The sequence below is a fragment of the Ovis canadensis genome, chromosome 20 (assembly GCF_042477335.2).
Source record: "Ovis canadensis isolate MfBH-ARS-UI-01 breed Bighorn chromosome 20, ARS-UI_OviCan_v2, whole genome shotgun sequence".
In the NCBI taxonomy this organism is placed as follows: Eukaryota; Metazoa; Chordata; class Mammalia; order Artiodactyla; family Bovidae; genus Ovis; species Ovis canadensis.
Genome location: NC_091264.1, coordinates 24,822,550 through 24,846,237, shown reverse-complemented (window position 1 = coordinate 24,846,237; position 23,688 = coordinate 24,822,550). Strand labels below are relative to the sequence as shown.

Sequence of the window (23,688 nt, the reverse complement as noted above, 5' to 3'; positions counted from 1 at the left end):
TTCTAACTGTTGCTAATTGACCTGCATACAGATTTCTCAAGAGGCAGGTCAGGTGGTCTGGTATTCCTATCTCTTAAAGAATTTTCCACAGTTTATTGTGATCCACACAGTCAAAAGCTTTTGGTGTAGTCAATAAAGCAGAAATAGGTGTTTTTCTGGAACTCTCTTGCTTTTTCGATGATCCAGCTTATGTTGGCAATTTGATCTCTGGTTCCTCTGCCTTTTCTAAAACCAGCTTGAACATCTGGAAGTTCACGGTTCATGTATTGCTGAAGCCTGGCTTGGAGAGTTTTGAGCATTACCTTGCTAGCCTGTGAGATGAGTGCAATTGTGCGGTAGTTTGAGCATTCTTTGGTATTGCCTTTCTTTGGGATTGGAATCAAAACTGACCTTTTCCAGTTCTGTGGCCACTGCTGAGTTTTCCAGATTTGCTGCCATATTGAGTGCAGCACTTTCATAGCATCATCTTTCAGGATTTGAAATAGCTCCGCTGGAATTCCATCATCTCCACTAGCTTTGTTTGTAGTGATGCTTCCTAAGGCCCACTTGACTTCACATTCCAGGATGTCTGGCTCTAGATGAGTGATCACACCATTGTGGTTATCTGGGTCATGAAGATCTTTTTTGTACAGTTCTTCTGTGTATTCTTGCCACCTCTTCTTAATATCTGCTGCTTCTGTTAGGTCCACACGATATCTGTCCTTTATCGAGCCCATCTTTGTATGAAATGTTCCCTTGGTATCTCTGATTTTTTTGAAGAGATCCCTAGTCTTTGTCATTCTGTTTTTCCTCTGTTTCTTTGCATTGATTACTGAGGAAGGCTTTCTTATCTCTCCTTGCTCTTTGGTACACTGTATTCAAATCGGTATATCTTTCCTCTTCTCCTTTACCTTTAGCTTCTTCAGACATCCATTTTGCCTTTTTGTGTTTCTTTTTTGGGGGGTTGGTCTTGATCACAACCTGTTATCAGGGTCATGAACGTCCATTCATAGTTCTTCAGGCACTCTGTCAGATCTGATCCCTTGAATCTGTTTGTCACTTCCACTGTGTAATCGTAAGGGACTCTACAAACTAAGACGGTGGAGTAGAAGGCCGTGCGCTCATCTTCTGCTAGAACTCCAAAGTTACAGCTCACTGCTGAACAGCTGTCAACAGGAGACTGTTGAATCCCACCAAAGAAAGATACCCCACATCCAAGGGCAAAGGAGAAGCCCCAACAAGACAGTAGGAGGGGTGAAATTGTGTTTGAACTTAAACCCCATACCTGCCAGAGATGCTCGGAGAGCTCAAACAAGCCTTGTATGCAGCAGGACCCGGAGACCCCACAGAGACTGAGCCCGTCCTGTGTGTGAGTGTCTCCTGTGGAGGTATGGGTCGGCAGTGGACTGCTACTGGGCAGGGCCTCTGAGTGCAGCAGACCTGGGAATGGCATAAGCCTTCTTGGCGGAGGTCGCCATTAATCCCACCATAGAGCCGCCAGAACTTACACAGGACTGGGAAAATAGACTCTTGCGGGGCACAAACAAGACCTTGTGCACACCAGGACCCAGGAGAAAGGAGCAATGACCCCACAAGAGACCAGTCCAGAGTGGCCTCTGAGTGTCCAGGAGTCTCCGATGGAGGCGTGGGTCGGTGGTGGCCTGCTGCAGTGTTTAGGGCACTGTGTGCAGCAGTGCCTGGGACCTTTTGAAGGAGGTCACCATTATCTTCATTACCTCCTCCATAGTTTGGCCTCAAATCAAACAACAGGGAAGGAATACAGCCCTCATAACAGAAAATTGGATTGAAGATTTACTGAGCATGGCCCCGACCATCAGAAGAAGACCCAGTTTCCCCCTCAGCCTGTCTCTCCCATCAGGAAGCTTCCATAAGCCTCTTTTCCTTCTCCATCAGAGGGCAGACAGACTGAAAACCACATTCACAGAAAACTAACCAGTCTGATCACATGGACCACAGCCTTGTCTAACTCAATGATGCCATGAGCCATGCCATGGAGGGCCACCCAGGATGGATGGGTCTTGGTGGAGAGTTCTGACTAAAGGTGGTCCACTGGAGAAGGGAATGGCAAACCACTTCAGTATTCTTGCCTTTGAGAACTACTAGGAAAAGGCAAAAAGAAAGGGCACTGAAAGATGAACTCCCCAGGTCAGTAGGTGCCCAATATGCTACTGGAGATCAGTGGAGAAGTAACTCCAGAAAGATGAAGAGACGGAGCCAAAGCGAAAACAGTACCCAGTTGTGGATGTGACTGGTGATGGGAGTAAAGTCCAGTGCTGTAAAGAGCAATATTGCTTAGGAACCTGGAATGTTAGGTCCCTGAATCAAGGCAAATTGGAAGTAGTTAAACAGGAGATGGCAAGTGTGAACGTTGACATTTTAGCAATCGGCAAACTAAAATGGACTAGAATGGGTGAGTTTAACTCAAATGATCATTATATCTACTACTGTGGGCAAGCATCCCTTAGAAGAAATGGAATAGCCCTCATAGTCAACAAAAGAGTCCAAAATGCAGTACTTGGATGTAGTCTCAAAAACGACAGCATTATCTTTGTCCATTTCGAAGGCAAACCATTCAGTATCACAGTAATCCAAGTCTGTGCCCTGACCAGTAATGCTGAAGAAGCTGAAGTTGAACGGTTCTATGAAGATCTACAAGACTTTCTAGAACTAACACCCAAAAAAGATGTCCTTTTCATTATAGGGGACTGGAATGCAAAAGTAGGAAGTTAAGAGCTACCTGGAGTAACAGGCAAATTTGGCCTTGGGAAAAAAAAGACAGGTCAAAGGCTAATAGAGTTTTGTCAGGAGAATGCACTGGTCATAGCAAACCCTCTTCCAACAATACAAGATAAGACTCTACACATGGACATCACTAGATGGTCAGTACCGAAATCACATTGATTATATTCTTTGCAACCAAAGATGAAGGAGCTCTGTACAGTCAGCAAAAACAAGATTGGGAGCTGACTGTGGCTCAGATCATGAACTTCTTATTGCCAAATTCAGACTTAAATTGAAGAAAGTAAGCAAAACCACTCGACCATTCAGGTATGACCTAAATCAAATCCCTTACGATTATACAGTGGCCAAAAAATAGAGAAGAAAAAAAGATTAAATAGGATTGTTAACTGCCGTGACCTAGGGCAATTTAATAACATATCTGTGATGAAGTTTCCTCATTTGTAAAATTTGAATAATAATACTGCCTGTATCATAGAATTAAGATTATATAAAGCATTTAATACAGTGCCATGTTTGTAATTGTCTCTTATGAACTATATATATATATATTTTTTTTTTTTTTTAAGACCAAGGCAGATCTGGGAAGTCAGTCAGAAACTAGCCCAGTAATATAAAATTTCTTTATTTTTGAACTGAATTGAGCTTACATTTTTAAAATGAATTGAGACTAGGTTGTTTTCTTAAGACAATTCCAGATTTAGGCACTAAACTCAGCTTGTTGGGGAAACCTGAAGTGATACCACAGTATTACTGTGGATGTGAACAGTGCTGACTCCCTGGGTGCCCTTCATTCCATCAGCCCAGTTACTTGGTTATAGTCCTAGAAATGCAGATGCCCTCCAGGGGCAGCCGAGGCTCCCCAGTACTGCATGCAGTTCATGAACATGAGCACTTTCAGAATATTGTAAGATTTCTCTTAGATTAACGTTTTCGGAAACATTTTTTTCCCCTTGAGCCTTAGAAGGGCAGTAATGATTCTACTGTTTTTTTAAAAAATTAGCTTTTTAGTTTTAAAATTATAACTGTTTTTTTCCTAGCTGTATTGAGATAAAATTGAAATACAACATTATGTAAGTTTAAGGTGTATAATGTGATGATTTGATACATTTAAATGTTTTGAAATGACTCCCACAAAAGGGTTAGCCCCTTCATCACCTCAGATAATTATCATTTCTTTTTTGTGGTAAGAACATTTAAGATCTATTCTCTTAGCAGTTCTCAAGTATGTAATACACTGTTGTTAATCACAGTCACCATTCTGTACATTAGATCCTGAGAATTTAGTTCATGTTATGACTTGGAAGTTTGTACCCTTTGACCACCATCTCCTCATTTCCCACCATGCCCTTTCCTCTGGCAGCCATCATTCTGCTCTTTGTTTCTGTGAATTCAGCTTTTTTAGATTTCACATACATGTGACATCACACAATTTATGTGTTTCTCTGACTTAACTTCACTTAGCATAATGTCCTCAAAGTACATCCATGTTGTCACGAATGGTATGGTCTCCTTCTTTCTTGTGAGTGAATAATATTCTGTTATACATATATATGGGTTTCCCTGGTGGCTCAGAAGGTAAAGAATCTGCCTGCAATGCAGGAGATCCAGGTTTGATCCCTGTGTTGGGAAGATCCCCTGGAGCAGCTAACCAGCTAACCTGCTTCAGAATTTTTGCCTGGGAAACCCATGGACAGAGGAGCCTGGAGGGCTGCAGTCTATAGGGTCAGACACAACTGAGCAACTAACACAACACAGTACATATATATACCACATCTTTATTCATTATTTCTTTGAGATAATAATTTCATTTCCTTTGGATTTATACCCAAGAGTGGAATTGCTGGATCATATGGTAGTTCTAATTTTAATTTTTGGAGGAAGGTTCATACCATTCTCCATAGTGGCTGTCCCAGTTTACATCTCTATCAGTAGTGCACAAGGGTTTCCTTTTCTCCAAATCCTTATTAACAGATGTTATTTGTTGGTTTTTTTTTTTTGTAATAACCATGAGTTCCATATATATTTTAGATATCAAATACATGGTTTGTGGATATTTTCTCCCACCCCGTGGGTTGCCTTTTCATTTTGGTGATTGTTTCTTCTGCTGTGCAAAACGTTTTTAGTTTGATGTTCTACCTATTTATTTTTGTTGCTTGTGCTTTTGATGTCATATCCAAAAAAATGGCTGCCAGGATTAATGTCAAGGAGGTTTTCCCCTTGTTTTCCTTTATATGTTTTATGTAGCTTCATATCTTATGTTTTAAATCTGTTGTTGACTTTGAGTTAGGTTTTGTGAGTGGTGTAAGATAGGGGTCCAGTTTTATTCTTCATGGGTTTGTCCAGTTTTCCTTGGCACTTTTTATTGGAGAGATTATCTGTTCCTCATTGAGTATTCTTGGCTCCCTTATCAAATAGGAGTTAACTGTGTATGCTGAGGTTTATTTTGGGGTTCTTGATTCTGTTCCGTTGGTCCATGTGTCTGTTTTTATTACTGCAGCTTTGTAATATAGTTTGAAATCAGGAAATATGATACCTCCAGCTTTTTTCTTGGGATTGCTTTGGTGGTTTTGGGTCTTTCATGGGTCTTGTCTTCTATTTCTGTGAAAAATGCCATGGGAAATTTTGGTATGGCTTGCACTGAATCTGTAGGTGTCTTTCAGTGGTGTGGACATTGTTAATATTCTCCTCGTTCGTGAGCATAGGCTGCCTTTTGCATTTATGTGTCTTCTTCAGTTCCTTTCATTAGGACCATGCAGTTTTCAGTGTACAAATCTTCTACCTCCTTGACTAAATTTGTTCCTAACTATTTGATAGTTTTTGATGCTATTTAAATGAGTTTTATTGAGGTATAATTGATATTTAACAGTTTATTAGTTTCAGGTGTGCAACATAATGATTTGACACTGGTACATATTATGAAATGGTCACCACAGTAAGTCTAGTTAATATTTGTCACCATACATAGTTTAAAAATTTTTTTTGTGATGAGAAGTTTTTAGATCTATTCTCTTAGCAGCTTTCAAGTAGGCATTACAATATTATTAACTGTCACACCATGCTGTACGTTACATACATGGCTTATTATTTTGTATCTTTCGACTCCCTTTACCCATTTCTCCCACCCTCCCCTCAAACTCTGACCTCTGGCAACCACCAGTCTGTTTCTGTTGTGTGTATCTGTAAATTTGGTTGTTGTTTTTTTTCTTTTTTTGGATTCCATAGGTAAGTGAGGTCATAATGGTATTTGTTTTTCTGTGTCTGACCTATCTCACTTAGTATAATGTCCTCAAGGTCCATCCATATTACAAACAGCAAGATTTAATTCTTTTTTATGACAGAATAATAATCCATTGTGTGTGTATACAAACATACATATATATATGTTTAATATTTATTTGTTTATTTGGCTGTGCTGGGACTTAGTTGTGGAATGTGAGATCTTTTTCTCTGACCAGGGATTGAGCCCCATTTCCCTGCTTTGGGAGCATGTAGTCTTAGCCACTGGACCACCAGGGAAGTCATCGTATATATGTATACATATATTTTTCTTCATGCATTCATTTATCAGTGAACATAGGCTGTTTTCATATCTTGGCTAATGTAATAATGCTGCAGTGAACATAGGGTTGCGTATATCTTTTTTCAGGTAGTATTTTCATTTCTTTTGGATAAATATCCACAAGTGGAATTGTTGGATCACATGGTAGTTCTACTTTTAGTACTTTGAGGAACCTCCATACTGCTTTTCATGACAACACTACCAGTATATATTCCCACCAACAATGCACAAGGGTTCCTTTTTCTCCACATCCTTACCAATACTTGTTATTTCTGTCTTTTGGATAATTGCCATTCTGATTCATTTGCATTTTGGGGATTATTTTCTCTGCAGTATTTCCTCTTCAGATAATTTGTTGTGTGTAGAAACACAACTTATTTCTGTATGTTGAATTTGTAATCCTGCAACTTTACTGAATTGATTGATTAAGTTCAGCTTTCTATGAAGTTGCAATTTTCTTTTTCTTTTTCATTTAGAATGTCTGGGCTTTTGAACTAAGAAAGTTGTGGAATCTTAGTTCACAGTGTTTATGTGATATGAGAGTGGAGCAAGGAGGTTATATCTCAAGAAAGAATTCAGGAGTAAATAATTGAATTCTTTCAATAAAAATTCAGACGCTTCCCCACAAAAGATGTTTAGTTACCATCCTCTGTTATCTAGCAAAAATGATTAATTTGGCATAAGTGATTGACAGAATAAATTATACACCACATGCCTGGATTTGATTTTCTTTTCCCAGAACTTGACCAACTCTATTAGTGTCTTGCTCTGCCAAGAACAAAATAAATATACTGGATTTTATGATAGTTAAATATTTTTCAACTTGGAACGTTATGACATTTCCTTTACTAGAACACAAGTTATTCAGTATCATATCAAACTTTTCTTTTTTTTACGCATTGCATATTCTTCAGATAGTAGGAAGTATAACCTGTTATATCAGAAAATTGGGCTTTTTGAAATAAAACCAAACTAATGGGATCTAATCAGAAGCTAATGTTTTTAGAAAGGAGAGAAATAAAAATCTTACCTTTGAAACTTTGCTTCGGACTTACTTTTGAATGTTTTTGAAAGTCCACTAATCTTTTTGGTCTAATTCAGTTTGTACATGAACTAGCTCTGTGTTTTCAGAGATTTTAGTGTCAAAACATGGGGCATTAAAGCAATAAAACAAGCTCTATTGGTTTCTTATTTTGAGAGAATAGTGTGGTTAACAGTACAATTAAATATAGTATTAAATATTTAGTGGTATAGGACAGTTTTCTAACAGTGAAGGTTATTGCAAGAACTAGGAGGGAGGCCTTTAGAAAGGACAGACGGTTGTTTACAAATCTGCCTGAGTGATGTGGCATGGACTGAGTGACATTTTTATTCTCTGATTAAAAGAAAAATGTTTAACCTCCTTTTTTCTTGACATTTGTCTTTCCTAGATTGTCAAAAGAGTGGGAAATAGTGAGGAAACACCAATGATTGGAGACAAAGTTTATGTCCATTACAGAGGGAAATTGTCAAATGGAAAGAAGTTTGATTCCAGTCATGATAGAAATGAGCCGTTTGTCTTTAGTCTTGGCAAAGGTAAGAGGGATTTTTTTTTTAGAGTTGTGTTTTGCTTAGATTTATTGCTATTTATATTATGTGGGAGCTAGTGGATCTTATCCTTGCCAAAAGTGAAGATATTTTGGAGAAGTAGTTATCAAAGTGTGGTCCGTGGATCCCTGTGGGGTCCCTGAGATTCTTTTGGGGGTCCATAGTGTCAAAATTGTTTTCATTATAATACTAAGATGTTATTTATTATTTTTTACTGTGTTGACATTTGCACTGATGGTACTAAGCTGCAGTGGTGAAAAACTGCTGGAGCCTTAGTGCAAATCTAGACAGTGACATCAGATTATACCAGTAGTAGTGTGTTCTTCCGGAGAAGGCAATGGCACCCCACTCCAGTACTCTTGCCGGAAAGTCCCATGGACGGAGGAGCCTGGTAGGCTACAGTCCATGGGGTCGCTAAGAGTCGGACATGACTGAGTGACTTCACTTTCACTTTTCACTTGCATGCACTGGAGAAGGAAATGGCAACCCACTCCAGTGTTCTTGCCTGGAGAATCCCAGGGACGGGGGAGCCTGGTGGGCTGCCGTCTATGGGGTCGCACAGAGTCAGACACAACTGAAGCGACTTAGCAGCAGCAGCAGCAGCAGTGTGTTCTCCCTGTCCTCACTTACTGCTTAAATAAGAAAGACAAAGGAAAGCAAGTTTCACTTAAGAATGTCCTTGATGTGGTGTAAAAAAATATTAATTTTGTTAAACCCTAATCGTTGAGTTTCACGTTGTGTTGGTATTTTGAGACAGATGTGAAAGCACACGTAAAACACTGTGCCAGCCCCCTACCGCTCCCTCCAGCACACACACAGAGGCTATCTCAAGGAGAAGCGCTTGTGCACTTCGGTTGAGAACTGAACTGGCTGGATTGTTTCTGTGAAGCGTCATTTTTATTTGAAAGGACAAGCTGTGATTATTGAGATTTGACTATTCTGTATTTGGAAGATAATTTCTTGCAGATTAATGCAGTGAGCCTGTCACTTCCAGAACAACAAGTGACAGTATTTCTACCATTGAGTTTTCAGGTGAAAAGTGCAGTTTGGGAGAATTTGTATCTGCTACTCAGAGCTGGACAGCTTTCCAGAATGTAAATGATTTCTGATGAGATCAATGAGTATAAATGAATGTGTTTTAAGATATTATACAATGAGATGTGTTAACATTTGGAAGATTGTGTGACTCAGTGAACAGTATTTTCCCAGGGACCAATGCAAGATGTTACAAAATCACTCATAAGTAAAAGGTCCATTGGATGTGTAAGCTAGACCAGTGGATTTTAATGTAACATCATATGAAAAATTCATTGATAGGATCTCAGATTCCACATGGCAACTGACCTTTATGAAACTAATACCTGTCCAATTTTGATGTACTATCAGATTATTATATTCATGATTATCTGAAAAGGCTATTAAAAAGCTCCTATCTTTTCTGTTATCTTTGTGGGTTTGGATTTTTTCCATATACTTCAACCAAAACTTGCAGATGCAACAGATGAATCCAAAAGTAGGTATGAGAATCAGATTGAATTGTCAGACACGTTTTACATTTGTAACAATTATAAAACAATATCACTCTTCTCACTATTTTTTTTGTTTTGTTTTGGGGAAATATAATTATTTTCCATAAAAATAATTTATACTAACATATGCAGCTATTATTATTTTAAATGAACTGGTAAAGATGTAATAAGGTCCTAAGGAAAAAAGTTGAGAACCACTGTTTGAAAATCTTAAATATGATTTTTTACTAATTTCTTTATAAATACTTTTAAATGTCTTCAGTTAGTTTACTATTCTTTTTTTTTTCAATCTTGGAAAAAGAATAGCCCATACATCAAATTGAACTTCATGGACCATGTGACTTGTTGGAAGTGAGTGGCTGAATTACAAAGTCCTTTTAGCTTTATCAGTCACAGATAGAGCAGATTTTAGTTTGTTCCCAGATCAAGTGTAGGAGAAAGGAGGCAATCCCTCCCACCCCATTCACCACCATGCCTCAGTGTTGAATAATTTCATTCTCTTTTCTGACTCTACACTTAGTTGAGTTGCTAGCTAAGTAAGGATCTGGGAAAGGAAACAGCAAGTAGCTAAGGAGTTAAACTCTTTCTGAGTTTCTGGTTTCCTTGTACCCATAGGCATAGTCATGGCGACTTCTGCTTCCCGTCCAACAGTCCTCTCTTCAAGCTCTAATGCTGGCTGGGTCACTGCCCCCTTCTCCTTTGGGTCTTCAGTGAGTTGATGGCTCATGGGAGATTAATCTTGTGTTTAGTAGGATAGCAATCAAAATCAAGTACAGATTTTTTTCCTTAACATAGCAGAAAGTGACAACGGGTAAACGTTTTTTCATTCTTGCTGATGTAGGGATGTGAAGCTCCAGGGCCACCAGCATGGCTGTGGCATCATTATTTAGTTGAGAGGACCCCAGAGTAAATGGCTTCATCAGACCTCTTTGTTCCCACTGCTCCCCCTTTGAATTTCTGTCTTGAAGTTGGTAGATTTAAGATAATAGATCTTCTGTCAGCAGTTATCTTTGCAAGTAGACTGAAGAATTGCTGAGAATTTATACAACCACCTTCTGTACCCAGATTTTCTCAGTAAAGTGCACTATGGTGAAAGTAATGGAAATTAAAATGAAAATAAACAAATGGGACCTAGTTAAACTTAGAAGTTTTTACACAGTGAAGGAAACTATCAGCAAGGTAAAAAGACAGCCTTCAGAACACGGGAAATTAATAGCAGATAAACAACTGACAAAGAACTAATCTCCAAAATATGCAAGAAGCTAATGAAGCTCAATAACAGAAAAACAACCCAGTCAGAAAATAGGCAGAAGACTTAAACAGACATTTCTCTGAAGAAGACACACAGATGGTTAATAAATACATGAAAAATGCTCAACATGGCTTATTATTAGAGAAATGCAAATCAAAACTACAATGAGGTATCACTTCACACCGGTCAGAATGGCCATCATCAAAAAGTCCACAAACAGTAAATGCTGGAGAGGCTGTGGAGGAAAGGGAACCCTCTTGCCCTGTGGTGGGAATGCAACTTGATACAGCCACTATGGAGAACAATAAGAAGATTCCTTTAAAAACTAGGAATAAAACCACCATATGACCCAGCAATCCCACTACTGAGCATATATATACCCTGAGGAAACCATAATTGAAAAGACTCTATTTCCATAAAATAGAACCCCAATGTTCATTGCAGCATTTTACAACAGCTAGGACATGAAAGCAGCATAAATGTTCATCAATAGATTAATGGATAAAGCAGTTGTGGCACATACACACATTGGAGTATTACTCAGGTATAAAAAGGAATGCATTTGAGTCGGTCCTAATGAGGTGAATGAACCTAGAGCCTATTATTGTACAGAGTGAAGTAAGTCAGAAAGAAAAAGACAAATACCATGTATTAACTCATATATGTGGAATCTAGAAAGATGGTACTGATGAACCTATCTACAGGACAGCAGTGGAGATATAAAGAACAGACTTTCGGACACAGTTTTTTATGTTTCCTGGAATTTTGAGCAGAGAAGAGGCAGCTTTCAGTTGACCTGGTACCTTCAGCACACCTATCTAGAGGTCGCATGGTCTCAGGGGGAGTGCATCCAGCTGGGTGTTAGGAAGCCAGCGTTTCTGAAGTTTTCGTTCTTCCCAGTGGTATGTTAACATGAATAGCTCACCTAACCTTCCCTACTCTTACAAAAAGAAGCCGTTGTAGAAGAGCTTCAAGATTAGTCCTGAGTCTGAGATTCCATTCTTGTATATTCTGTGAAGAGTACAGGGACAAAAACTGTGAAGGATTAAACCCAACACAAAAACAAAAACCTTTAGAGGACCCCTGAAGATGATAATTAGGAATATGAGGCTAGGGTAGTATCACTATGGTAACACTTCTATAACATAATGTGTTCAGTTGCCTAGAAAACAAACACTGGCTAGGCAGCTTAGTTAATGCCTATATGTTAAGGCAGTAACTACTTCATCGTAGTGAAGAAAAATAATACAAATGGACTGCAGCATAAGTATTGTACACTGGACTCTCTTGATTCCTTATGTACTGGGCTTACTGGATGGCTTTACAATGGAGGGGCAAGAACTGTGTTACAGCAGTTTGGGGCCTCACTCCTGTTTACTATGCTTGGAAACAGACCTTTTGAAACAATGCTTAAGCATCTTTTTTAGCCCCAGAAAGTAACTGGATCAATCTAAGACAGCTGGTTATTACCACTACAGAGTGTGTTACAGAAATTAGAATGAAACAATGATGGTTTCTCTATTGAATTTTTTAAACTAAATCTTTATTGCATATTCTGAATCCCTAGAACTGTTCCATCAGTTCAGTTCAGTCGCTCAGTCATGTCCGACTCTTTGCGACCCCATGAATCGCAGCACGCCAGGCCTCCCTGTCCATCACCAACTCCCGGAGTTCACTCAGACTCACGTCCATCGAGTCAGTGATGCCATTCAGCCATCTCATTCTCTGTCATCCCCTTCTTCTCCTGCCCCCAGTCCCTCCCAGCGTCAGAGTCTCTTCCAGTGAGTCAACTCTTCGCATGAGGTGGCCAAAGTACTGGAGTTTCAGCTTTAGCATCATTCCTTCCAAAGAAATCCCAGGGTTGATCTCCTTCAGAATGGACTGGTTGGATCTCCTTGCAGTCCAGTGGACTCTCAAGAGTCTTCTCCAACACCACAGTTCAAAAACATCAATTCTTCAGCACTCAGCCTTCTTCACAGTCCAACTCTCACATCCATACATGACTACTGGAAAAACCATAGCCTTGACTAGACGGAGCTTAGTCGGCAAAGTAATGTCTCTGCTTTTGAATATACTATCTAGGTTGGTCATAACTTTTCTTCCAAGGAGTAAGCGTCTTTTAATTTCATGGCTGCAGTCACCATCTGCAGTGATTTTGGAGCCCAAAAAGATAAAGTCTGACACTGTTTCCACTGTTTCCCCATCTATTTCCCATGAAGTGATGGGACCAGATGCCATGATCTTCGTTTTCTGAATGTTGAACTTTAAGCCAACTTTTTCACTCTCCACTTTCACTTTCATCAAGAGGCTTTTTAGTTCCTCTTCACTTTCTGCCATAAGGGTGGTGTCATCTGCATATCTGAGGTTATTGATATTTCTCCCGGCAATTTTGATTCCAGCTTGTGTTTCTTCCAGTCCAGCGTTTCTCACAATGTACTCTGCATATAAGTTAAATAAGCAGGGTGACAATATACAGCCTTGACGTACTCCTTTTCCTATTTGGAACCAGTCTGTTGTTCCATGTCCAGTTCTAACTCTTGCTTCCTGGCCTGCATACAGATGTCTCAAGGGGCAGGTCAGGTAGTCTGGTATTCCCATCTCTTTCAGAACTGTTCCATAGCCCATCTTAAGCTAAAATAAGAATGACTCAGGATTTTCAAGTATGCTTCCACAATAGGGCTTTTGTTCTTTCCCTCTCCCTCCAGCAAATATGCTGTCACTAAAATTGGGAAGGTATGGGTTTGGGGGCTGCAGTAATTATATCTGGTCTGTTCTTATAAGTAAATCTAAGGACACTAAGGCTTCACTCATTCCCCATCTACCCCTATGAGAGTCTGTTGATTTTTGATAAAAGGCTATTTCAGTGAAGTTGTCTTTGGTGTTCTTGGTATATGACTAAGTACAGTTGGGAATTATGAAGATAAAAATCCTATCTCTTATATTCTTCCCTCAATTTGAGAAGACAGACGAGTCGTTTTGGATTTTTGACATTATTCTTCTTCTTACTATTGAGAGTAAAGCATAATGAAGTAAATGTGAGTGGTCTGCCTTTAACATTAATCTAACCTTATTAGATGCATCATGATCCATCATTGTTGTCAGTCATTAGCATACTGGGGTAAAAGGGCGAACGTATACGTTGAAAGACTAATAGTGAATACTTTCTAGGACTTGCAGTGCAAGGCAAAGGGCTTATATGCATTATCTCATTTAATCCTCACGTCAACCCTATTATTCTTTTTTAAAGTCTTTTTAAATTGATTCATTTTTGGCCGTGCTGGGTCTTTGTTGCTGGGTGGACTTTGCTCTAGTTGAGCTGAGCGAGGGCTGCTCACTAGTTGCGGTGTGCAGGCTTTTCACTGTGGTGGCTCCCCTTGCTGCAGAGCACAGGCTCTAAGGTGCACGGGCTTCAGTAGTTGCAGCACACGGGCTCGGGAGTTGAGGCTCTCCAGCTGTAGAGCACAGGCTCAGTAGTTGCGGTGCACGGGGCTTAGCTGCTCCATGGCACGTGGGACCAGGGATCAAACCCAGGTCTCCTGCATTGGCAGGCAGACTCTGCCACTGAGCCATCCGGGAAGCCCCCACTATTACATTTTAGTTTTTTTTTTATTTAACAGATATTTATTGAGCTGCTATTATGTGATTGATTTTGTGCTAGGAGCTGAAAATATAACAGTGGGCAGTACAGTTATGATCCCGGTTGTCTAAAAGCTTATTTGTCAATAGAAAATACAGATACTAAAACACATAAATAATTTTAAGTGTGAGGTATTTAAAATTTATACAGACAATTCAAGAATTCATAAATGTAACTTTACTATTTTATAATTGCAGTAAGTTTTGCTCTGAAATGCCCTTTTTTTTTTTTCAATAGTGGGAAATTCCCAATCTTGCCATCTTCAAGTAACTCAGTCACTCCTGAGTATATTTTAGATTTCTTACATAATCTGTCTCGTATAGTTTAGGTGGCAATTAGTCATAATAACATCTGTGTCTAAGGCTGAGTTTTTTTAATTGAGATACTATTTACATATATTAAAACTCACCCTTTTAAAGGTATAGCTTGATGGGTAATAGTTATATGACCACCACCATCACAGTCAAGATATAGAACAGTTTTCTAACCCTAAAAATTTGCTTCTAGTTTCTGTTACTACAGTTTTGCGTTTCCAGAAATTCATATAAATGGAATCATATGTCATCTTTGGTGTTTCACTTCTTTCAATTAGCATAATGATTGGAATTTCAAGTTGAATTTCAGGTAGCGTTTTACATGTTGAATTTCAGGTAGCGTTTTACGTGTTGAATTTCAGGTAGCGTTTTACATGTTGAATTTCAGGTAGCATCTTACAAGTATGGAAATACTACGATTTGTTCATCTATTCAAAAACTGGACATTGGCATTTCCAGTTTGGGGCTATTGTGACTAGTGTACTGAACATTCACATACTTGTCTTTGTGTGGATATATTGGGTAAGTTTATTTTGGGGTAAATACCCAGGAGTGGACTTGTTGATCACATGGTAAACATATGTTTGACTTTGTAAGATGCTGCCACACTGTTTTTTCAAAGTGTCTGTACCATTTTGCATTTTCACCAGCAAGGTTTGAGAGTTTGTGTTTCATATCCTTGTCAGTTGGTAGTGGTGTCAGTCTTTTCAACCATTTTTACGCACATGGAATGGTGTCTGACGTTGGCTTTCAGTTGCATTTTCCTGGTAATTAGTCACATTGAGGGTGTCCTTTCTTGTGCTTAGTGTACATTTGTATATTTTCTTTTGTGAAGTATCTGTTCAAATCTTGTGCCCACTGAGTTGTACCCAGTGAGACAAGCACTGAATCAGATATGTAGTTTGCAGGTGTGTTCTCCCAGTCTCTAACTTGCCTTTTCATTTTCTTTTTTTTTTGCCTTTTCATTTTCTTTTTTTTTTTTTTGCCTTTTCATTTTCTCAATCAGTCTTTCAAAGAACAAAAATTTTCAATTTTAATGAAATCCACTTTACCGATTTTTTAAAATGTCTTAGGTACCTACTATAATTAGCTATTTTAGTTTTCTTTTAGTTGGTTTTTTGTTTACATATGAGGAAACAGGTAAAGTGAGAGCACAAAGTTATAATTATTACTATTATTTATAGTTCTAATAATTATTATAAAAATTATAATTAGCCCAAAGTTATATAGTAAGTGGCAGAGCCAGTTACACAGTTATGGCAGAGCCATAACTCTTTCAAGTTATGTTTAGATATTAAGGTTTAAAACTAGCCCCAAAACTAGGCACAGAAACAAAGTAGGTCCTGGTCCAGCAGAATTTACTGAGTGCCTGCTGTATACCAGACATTTTTCTTACAGGAATGATGTAGTTAATGAAGTTTATCAAAAGCAAAATTATTGCTATTACATGCTTGGTATTGGGGCCTAGTTCCTATTTTTACTTTTATTTGAAATGATTTTTTTTACTGTTTCATATTCATTTTTGGATATATATATATATATATATAGTGAAATGATTACCACAATCAAGTTAATTAATACCTACATATATCCCCTCTCTCTCGAGCCTCCCTCCCACCCCACCCCTCCAGGCCATTACAGGGCGCCGAGGGGGGCTCCCTGTGCCGTTCGGCAGTTTCCCACTAGGTAGCTCTTTTATACTTGGTGCTCCTTTCTCAATCCATCCCACCTTCTCCTTCTCCCTCTATTTACACAAGTCTGTTCTCTACGTTTGCGTCTCTATCCCTGCCCTGTTTTTTGTTTGTTTGTTTGTTTTTAACATATTTTAGGCCTTGACAACATTTTACAGCGAGTAAAATACCCTTACTAGTAATGGGTAACCATGCAGCCGGCTTCCTGTGGGTTGTTTGTGGTTTAGCCATATGTTCCCTTTAAATTTCTATAGATACTGTTACTCCTCTGTAAATGCAGTCTTAACATCTGTTTACTTTTTTTTCTTTAAACATGCAGTTTAGGAGCATTCAGGATTTGGAGCGAAGGCTTTTAGGCCAAAATATTCAATTTTTCTGTCCTTCCCAAAAATGAGAGCCAGAAAGACAACAAACTTTCAGTACTTTCTTTGGCCTTACCTGGTACTTTCCAATGAGGGAAGAATGCTTCCAGCTTCATCACTAAGCGGATATTAAGGAGAAGCTGATTTAGGCATGGGTGAGAGTAGACGAGGGGAAGCTGACAGATTTTTAATTCCATATAGATATTGCAGCATGGACTGTGTTCCTTTATTAAGTATAATATTGTGGTGTTAAGTTCTTCAGGAAATAAAAAATAATCAATACATGACTCCTGACTTCAGGTATCTAGCAGTTTAGCCTGGCAGAGTTGACCATGAGGGCTGTCCCAAAACATTATTTTTTCTCCCTGTCTTTGAAATGATAAGCCATGAGGATGGGGAAAGATCATCCAGTGATCAGTTTTCTTAGTAATTAGAGCAATGGCAAAAACAGAATGTAACATAAGACATATGAACCCTTTAAAAGAATCTTAACATATAAATCAGTTTGTTGAATTCATAATCATATCCTTTTGGTAGGGAGTGGGGATGATTTATCAGAGTCCTTTTTTATAAGACATTTAAAAAATAAGATAAAATTAATATGAGGAAAAAATATACAGGAAAAACTTCACTATGAAAAGAAGAAAGACAATGTTAGTATTATCAATGATTTCATATGCAAACATACATTTAAAAGTTAGTCATTAATTTTGTCAAGGATGCCAAGACCATTTATTAAGGAAACAGTTGATGCTGAGAAAGCTAGATATTTAAATACAAAAATATGAAGTTAGACCCATGATATATGAAAATTAAAATGAATCAAAGTCCTAAATATGAGACATAAAATAGTTTTTTTTAGGAGAGAACTTGAAAAGAAAGCTTTATGACTTTAGATTTGGCAGTGATTTCTTGAATAAGACACTAGAAGCAAGGCAGCAAAAGTAAAAAAGTACATAAATTGGCTACATCAGAATTAAAAACTTCTGTGCATCAAAGGATACAGTAATGGAATGGAAAGGCAACCTAGGGGTTCCCTGGTGGCTCAGTGGTAAAGTATCTGCCTGCCAACACAGGGGATGGAGGTTTGATTCTTGGTATGGGAGGATCCCACAGGCTGTGGAGCAACTAAGTCTGTGTGCCACAGCTATTGAGGCTGTGCTCCAGAGCCTGGGAGCCACAACTACTGAGTCCACATGCTGTAACTACTGAAGCCGCACACCCTAGAGTCCGTGCTCCGCAACAAGAGAAGCCACTGTAATGAGAAGTCTGCCCACTGCAACTAGAGAGTACCCCCTCTCACTGCAGCTGGAGAAAAGCTCGCATAGCAATGAAGACCCAGCGCAACCAAAAATAAAAGTGAAAAAAAATTAAAACCCTATTTTAAAAGGCAGCTTAGAGAATGAAAAGAAATATTTGTGAATCATGTATCTGACAAGGGGTTAATATCTTAAATACTTAATTCCTATAATCCAGCAACTAAAAAACCCTCAAATAATCTGATTATAAAATGGAGATGGGAGGGAGGTTCAAAAAGGAGGGGATATATGTATACCTGTGGCTGATTCATGTTGAGGTTTGACAGAAAACAACAAAATTCTGTAAAGCAATTATCCTTCAATAAAAATTTTTTTAAAAATGGACAGTGGACTTAGACATTTCCCTAAAGAAGGTATACAAATGGACTACAAGCATATGGAAAGATGCTCTGCATCACTGAATCATTAGAGAAATACAAATCAAAACCACAATAAGATATCACCTCATATCCATCAGGTACTATAAAAAATATTACAAGTGTTGGCATGGTTTTGGAGAAATTGTGCATTGTTGGTGGGAATGTTAAATAGTATAGCCACTGTGGAAAACAGCATGGGAGTTTCTCAAAGAAAAAGTTAACCTATGATCCAGCAATTCCACTTCTTGGTATATACCAAAAGAACTGAAAGCAGAATCCTAAAGAGATATTTGTACACCCGTGTTTGTAGCATTATTCATTATAGCCAAAAGGCAGAAGCCACCCAAATGTTTGTGGGTCGGTAAACAAAATGCCTTAATGTACTTACAGTGGTATATGCGTACAGTGGAGTATTATTCAAATGAGACAAAACTGATGAAACTTGAGGACATTATACTAACTAAAATAATATAGTCACAAATAGACAAATATTGCATGATCCCATTTACATGTAGAGAAATCGAGAGTAATCAAATTCATAAAACAGAAAGTAGAATGAAATCTTGCCAGAGACTTGGGGCAGGAGGAAATGAGTTTTAGTGAGTGGAGTTCTAGTGTTGCAAGATGAAAAATTCTGGACATTGGTTGCACAACAGTTTGACTATACCTGACTGAACCAAAGTACTAGAGTTTCAGCTTTAGCATCATTCCTTCCAAAGAAATCCCAGGGCTGATCATCTTCAGAATGGACTGGTTGGATCTCCTTGCAGTCCAACGGACTCTCAAGAGTCTTCTCCAACACCACAGTTCAAAAGCATCAATTCTTTGGCGCTCAGCCTTCTTCATAGTCCAACTCTCACATGCATACATGACCACTGGATTTCTTTGGAAGGAATGATGCTAAAGCTGAAACTCCAGTACTTTGGCCACCTCATGCGAAGAGTTGACTCAGTGGAAAAGACTCTGATGCTGGGAGGGATTAGGGGCAGGAGGACAAGGGGACGACAGAGGATGAGATGGCTGGATGGCATCATGGACTCGATGGACGTGAGTCTGAGTGAACTCCGGGAGTTGGTGATGGACAGGGAGGCCTTGCGTGCTGCGATTCATGGGGTCGCAAAGAGTCGGACACGACTGAGCGGCTGAACTGAACTGTACATTTAATGGTTGAAATGGTCAGTTTTATTTATGTTACGACGATTTAGTCTTTCCCTTTTTTCAACATCCCCCTTCCAGGGTGGTATGCTTGTTATAACTGATGAACCTACACTGAACCTATAAAATTGGATTTTGTTTTTATTTTTAATCAGAAAAAATTATATTAAACTCTGAAGAAAGAAGAAAAAAGTACAGTGCATTGTTTTTATACTGAGCTTTAAGTATATATTCTCGTTTCATATTTTGTTACCAATAGAATAGGACTGCTGAAATGGATCAATTGTACTTGAGGTAGTAAAATTGAAGTCCAGAACAAGTGGGAGAATAAATTGTGTTTTTATATTCTTGGTGTATTATACCCATAACTAAGACCCTAAAGAGACCAAAAGATCCCAAAAATCAAGAATCTTAAAAATGTTTTTGCTTTGACCCAGTAAATCTGCTTTTAGGAATCAGTTCTAAGGAAATAGGTAGGTGCTTGCTTAACCAACTCCAGTGTAACTGGTACTCTCCATTCTGCTGGTAAAGACGCTGAGTGATACCCCTTGTGTCCTGTTCTTTGGTGGCCCTGCACTGTGCCTCAGCCAGCTGAGAGAGTCATCAGTGTCCTTCAGCCACAGACCACTAGGAACACAACTGTAGTGAACAGGTTGCGTTTATTACTCATATAGTCTGCACACCACGGGAAGCTGGGGGTGTCCCAGTAAGAGTGTTCGAAAGGCCTGTAGGATTGGGGCTCGTATTAGGTGATTTGGGAAGAGTTTAAGAAAGAAGGGACTTGCTCTGGATTGATACTGTGGGAATGCAGATGATTCTTTGGGTATCTTAGCAGATCTGAGCTAGGAGGAGGGCTGACTGGAGTGAGAGGCTTGAGCTGTACCTGTAGAGAAGTGGCAGTCACTCCTGTCACCAGGAGAGGGGGATGTTTGGTATTTTGTAGGTTGCACAGGGACCTTGTTTTTTGTCCATGCTCAGACAAAATTTTGAAGTGTTCTTCTTTTGTCTCACTTTTTCTTGGTTTCAGAGTAACGGTCCAGTGATGTTTTGTGAGATTGTTATATCCAACAGGAGAATAGCGTGGCCTAGCTGGGTGCCCTGGGCCCATTTCAGAATCACCCAGGCCGAGCTGTGTCAGGCAGTTTCTAGACATTAGGGCCCGCTTTTTTCTGTTCTCAGATTCTTACTAAGAATCAGTTTAAACTTGCTTATATCCAGTATCCTTTTTGTAATTATGCAGTTTCGTTAGATAGTATATAAAACACTGAAATTATATTTTATATATATATATATATAAAAGAAGAAAGGGGAATTATTTCCATGAAGACTAAGTTGAACATCTTTGGAAAGATTTGTTAAAGTGAATTGCTAAAAGTCTTTTTAAAATGGCTATTGAATTAGGGGTGGGTAAATGCCAGGTGAAATAAGTAGGCCATTCAGAACAAATTTTTACCAGACGGATTCTACACACTGATTACAAGTGTCTTCTAGTTCTTACTCCACTTTAAAGATATCCACATTGTAAATTGCAAGTGCTATACCATAAGTGTGATTTATATAGTGAATATGAAATAGGACTCTTATTACACTCAGAGACAAGGCCTAGGCCTTCTAACACAGAATTAGTGAATTAATATACTTTGATAGGTTTTAAGTTTAGAAAAGTTTGACATCATGTATATGTTCTTTTTATTTACTTGTTTATTTTTTTATGTTCTTTTTATGATTCTTCACTCAAAGCAACATTTTAAACTAACCTAAAACCTTGGTCCTAATGAGTCAGGTGAGAGGCTTTTATAAAAAAGTGTAAATGTTTATTAGGGGAGTAATGAAAGTATGGCATATTCAAAAGATGAAATAGCATATAGCTATTAAAAGTCATATTTTCAGATACTGTCTTTTAACAGAAAAAAAATGCCCATATAAGTGTAAAAAGAAGGCTACAAAATCAAACTATGACCAGAATTTTAAGAATGTATATACAAAAATTTAATATGTAAACAAAGTAGACGTACACAATCAGAAGAAAATGAACCAAGAAATTGACAATTTACCCCAGATGCTGAAATTGCAGATTTTTTTTTCTTATTGTATTCTCTGTGTTTTTATATACATTCCAAGTGTTGTATAATGAGGTGTTTTTTTTTTTAAATCGGGGAAGTGCTTTTTATGAAGAGGCCCAAGATGGACGTTTTAGAAACATATCCATGTTCATATCAGGCTGGCTCTTTGCTCAGCATGTTTCATTCAGTATCTGAAGTTCTGTGTAAAAGAAACTTAAATGTTCCTGAATGAGAAGAAAAGCCAAAGGCACAGAGGATTTAATAGCCAGACTGCTGTTTCCAGCTTCTCAGGCCTACCATAGACATCATCTGTGAATAAAGCTTTTGCTGATTGCTCCAATCCCCAGCCCAAGGCAAAAGCCACTATTTGTATTCTGTGTTGGTGTTCACCATATACTTAAAAAAACAAACAAGGCATGTGTCTTTCTGCTGCACTAGCCAGACTACGTTGCATGCTTCTTAGATGGAAGAAGGGAACACCCACTTTCAAATTTTTAGAACCTAGACAGACCTTTGCTCCTCAGTAATTGGCTAAATGTCTTGAACAAATATACAATAGTACCCCCACAATATGGTTTCCTCTTTCCAATAAAAGAGGGTATAAGGTATTATTGGTCTTAAAATAGCAGAGTTGAGAGTAAAAAATGTTCTGTATGGACCACACTAAAACCAGTCACAGTCTTTGAGGACCATCAGTGACTGTGAAGCAGCCTGTCAACAGCAGACTTGACATTTCCTCTAAAGATTCTAGACTGTTTTCACTTTGGAACCGTGTGTGGGCATGTATACTGATACAGCCCTTTTGGAAGGGCAGTTGGGCAATATCTATCAAATAGAAAGTGCACATCACCTCTGCACTTCTAGGAATTTGCTCTCCAAATATACTTGCACATAAAAGGCAAACATAAGGGACAAAAATCCTTATTAGAGTACTGTTGATGATAATGTTTCTCAAGAGTAGAGTGACTGGAATATTCTGAAGCCACTGAGCATGAAGTAGGTCAGTATGTATTGATGATGATGATGACGACTATTCCTTATTCAGTGTATATTATATGCCAGGCACTTGAATTCTTATAACAACTATATGGCAAGTACTGTTATTATCTGCATTTTGCAGACAAGGAAACTTGGACAAGGTCACACAACTAATATGCAGCAGACCTGGTATTCTAATTTACGCAGTCTGGAGTTAACGCAGGCTGTACTGCTGACCCCTAAAATTCATATCCTCCTGTCAGCTGATGAATAAAGATATAAGTGTGTGTATATAAGCATATATACATACATATATAAACTATAAACATGTCTATATATATTTATAGCATTTTATGTCATATATTTATATATATTAAAATATATGTATATAAGAATCTATGTAATGAAAAAGCAGTTCCGACCTGAATGTATAGTATGCTGTCCTTTTGTTTTAAATTTTTTAAAAAGCAACAGCACACACTGGAAAGATACAAAAAAGAAATAACAACAGTGGCTTCTTATAAGGAGGGAATGAATGACTTTTCACTTATATCTTTCTCTCTTAGGTGTTTGTAAAAATAGGCATGTATACCTTACATACACTTTAAAATAAGTATATCTGATATTTTGAAAAGTTGTAATGCTTAAGACTAAGCTGAAGTCATGAGTCACAAATGCTTTGTCCCTCTGTACTTACATACCTTAGTGTAGAGTTCCTCTTATTCTAATCATCCTTACTGTAGTCCTACCATCAGCTCTCAGTTCAAGATAACAGCTGTTTTCAAAATTTTGCTTTTTCTGGTGTTCATTGCTCACCTGGTCTCACTTTGAATACTCAAGTCTTTGACAGAGCACCTCAAATTTGTATATCATCCCTTGAAGTTTTGTACATTTTCTGTTGTTTTCCAAAGGATTTGGAACTGCTTATTGTAAGATCCAATTATGTAGGTTAAGTTTCTTCCCCAGTGGTCCAGTGGTCAAGACTTCACCTTCCAGTGTGGGGGGGTGTGGGTTTGATCCCTGATCGGGAGCTAAGATACCACATGCCTGTGGCCAAAAAAGCCAGAACAATAAAACAGAAGCAGTAGTGTAACAAATTCAATAAAGACTTTAGAAATGGTCCATATCCAAAAAAAAAAAA

General features: G+C 38.3%; 1 protein-coding gene across 3 annotated transcripts in view; it reads left to right on the top strand.

The window, feature by feature from the left end:
- The window catches only part of FKBP5 (FKBP prolyl isomerase 5), a 119,380-nt gene that overhangs the window by 51,650 nt on the left and 44,042 nt on the right, over positions 1-23,688 (top strand). For all 3 annotated transcript variants that reach the window (XM_069564227.1, XM_069564226.1, XM_069564228.1), the window contains one exon: positions 7,732-7,876. In XM_069564227.1, the coding sequence (XP_069420328.1) occupies positions 7,732-7,876 (145 nt within the window). The remainder of the gene's footprint in view (positions 1-7,731; positions 7,877-23,688) is intronic.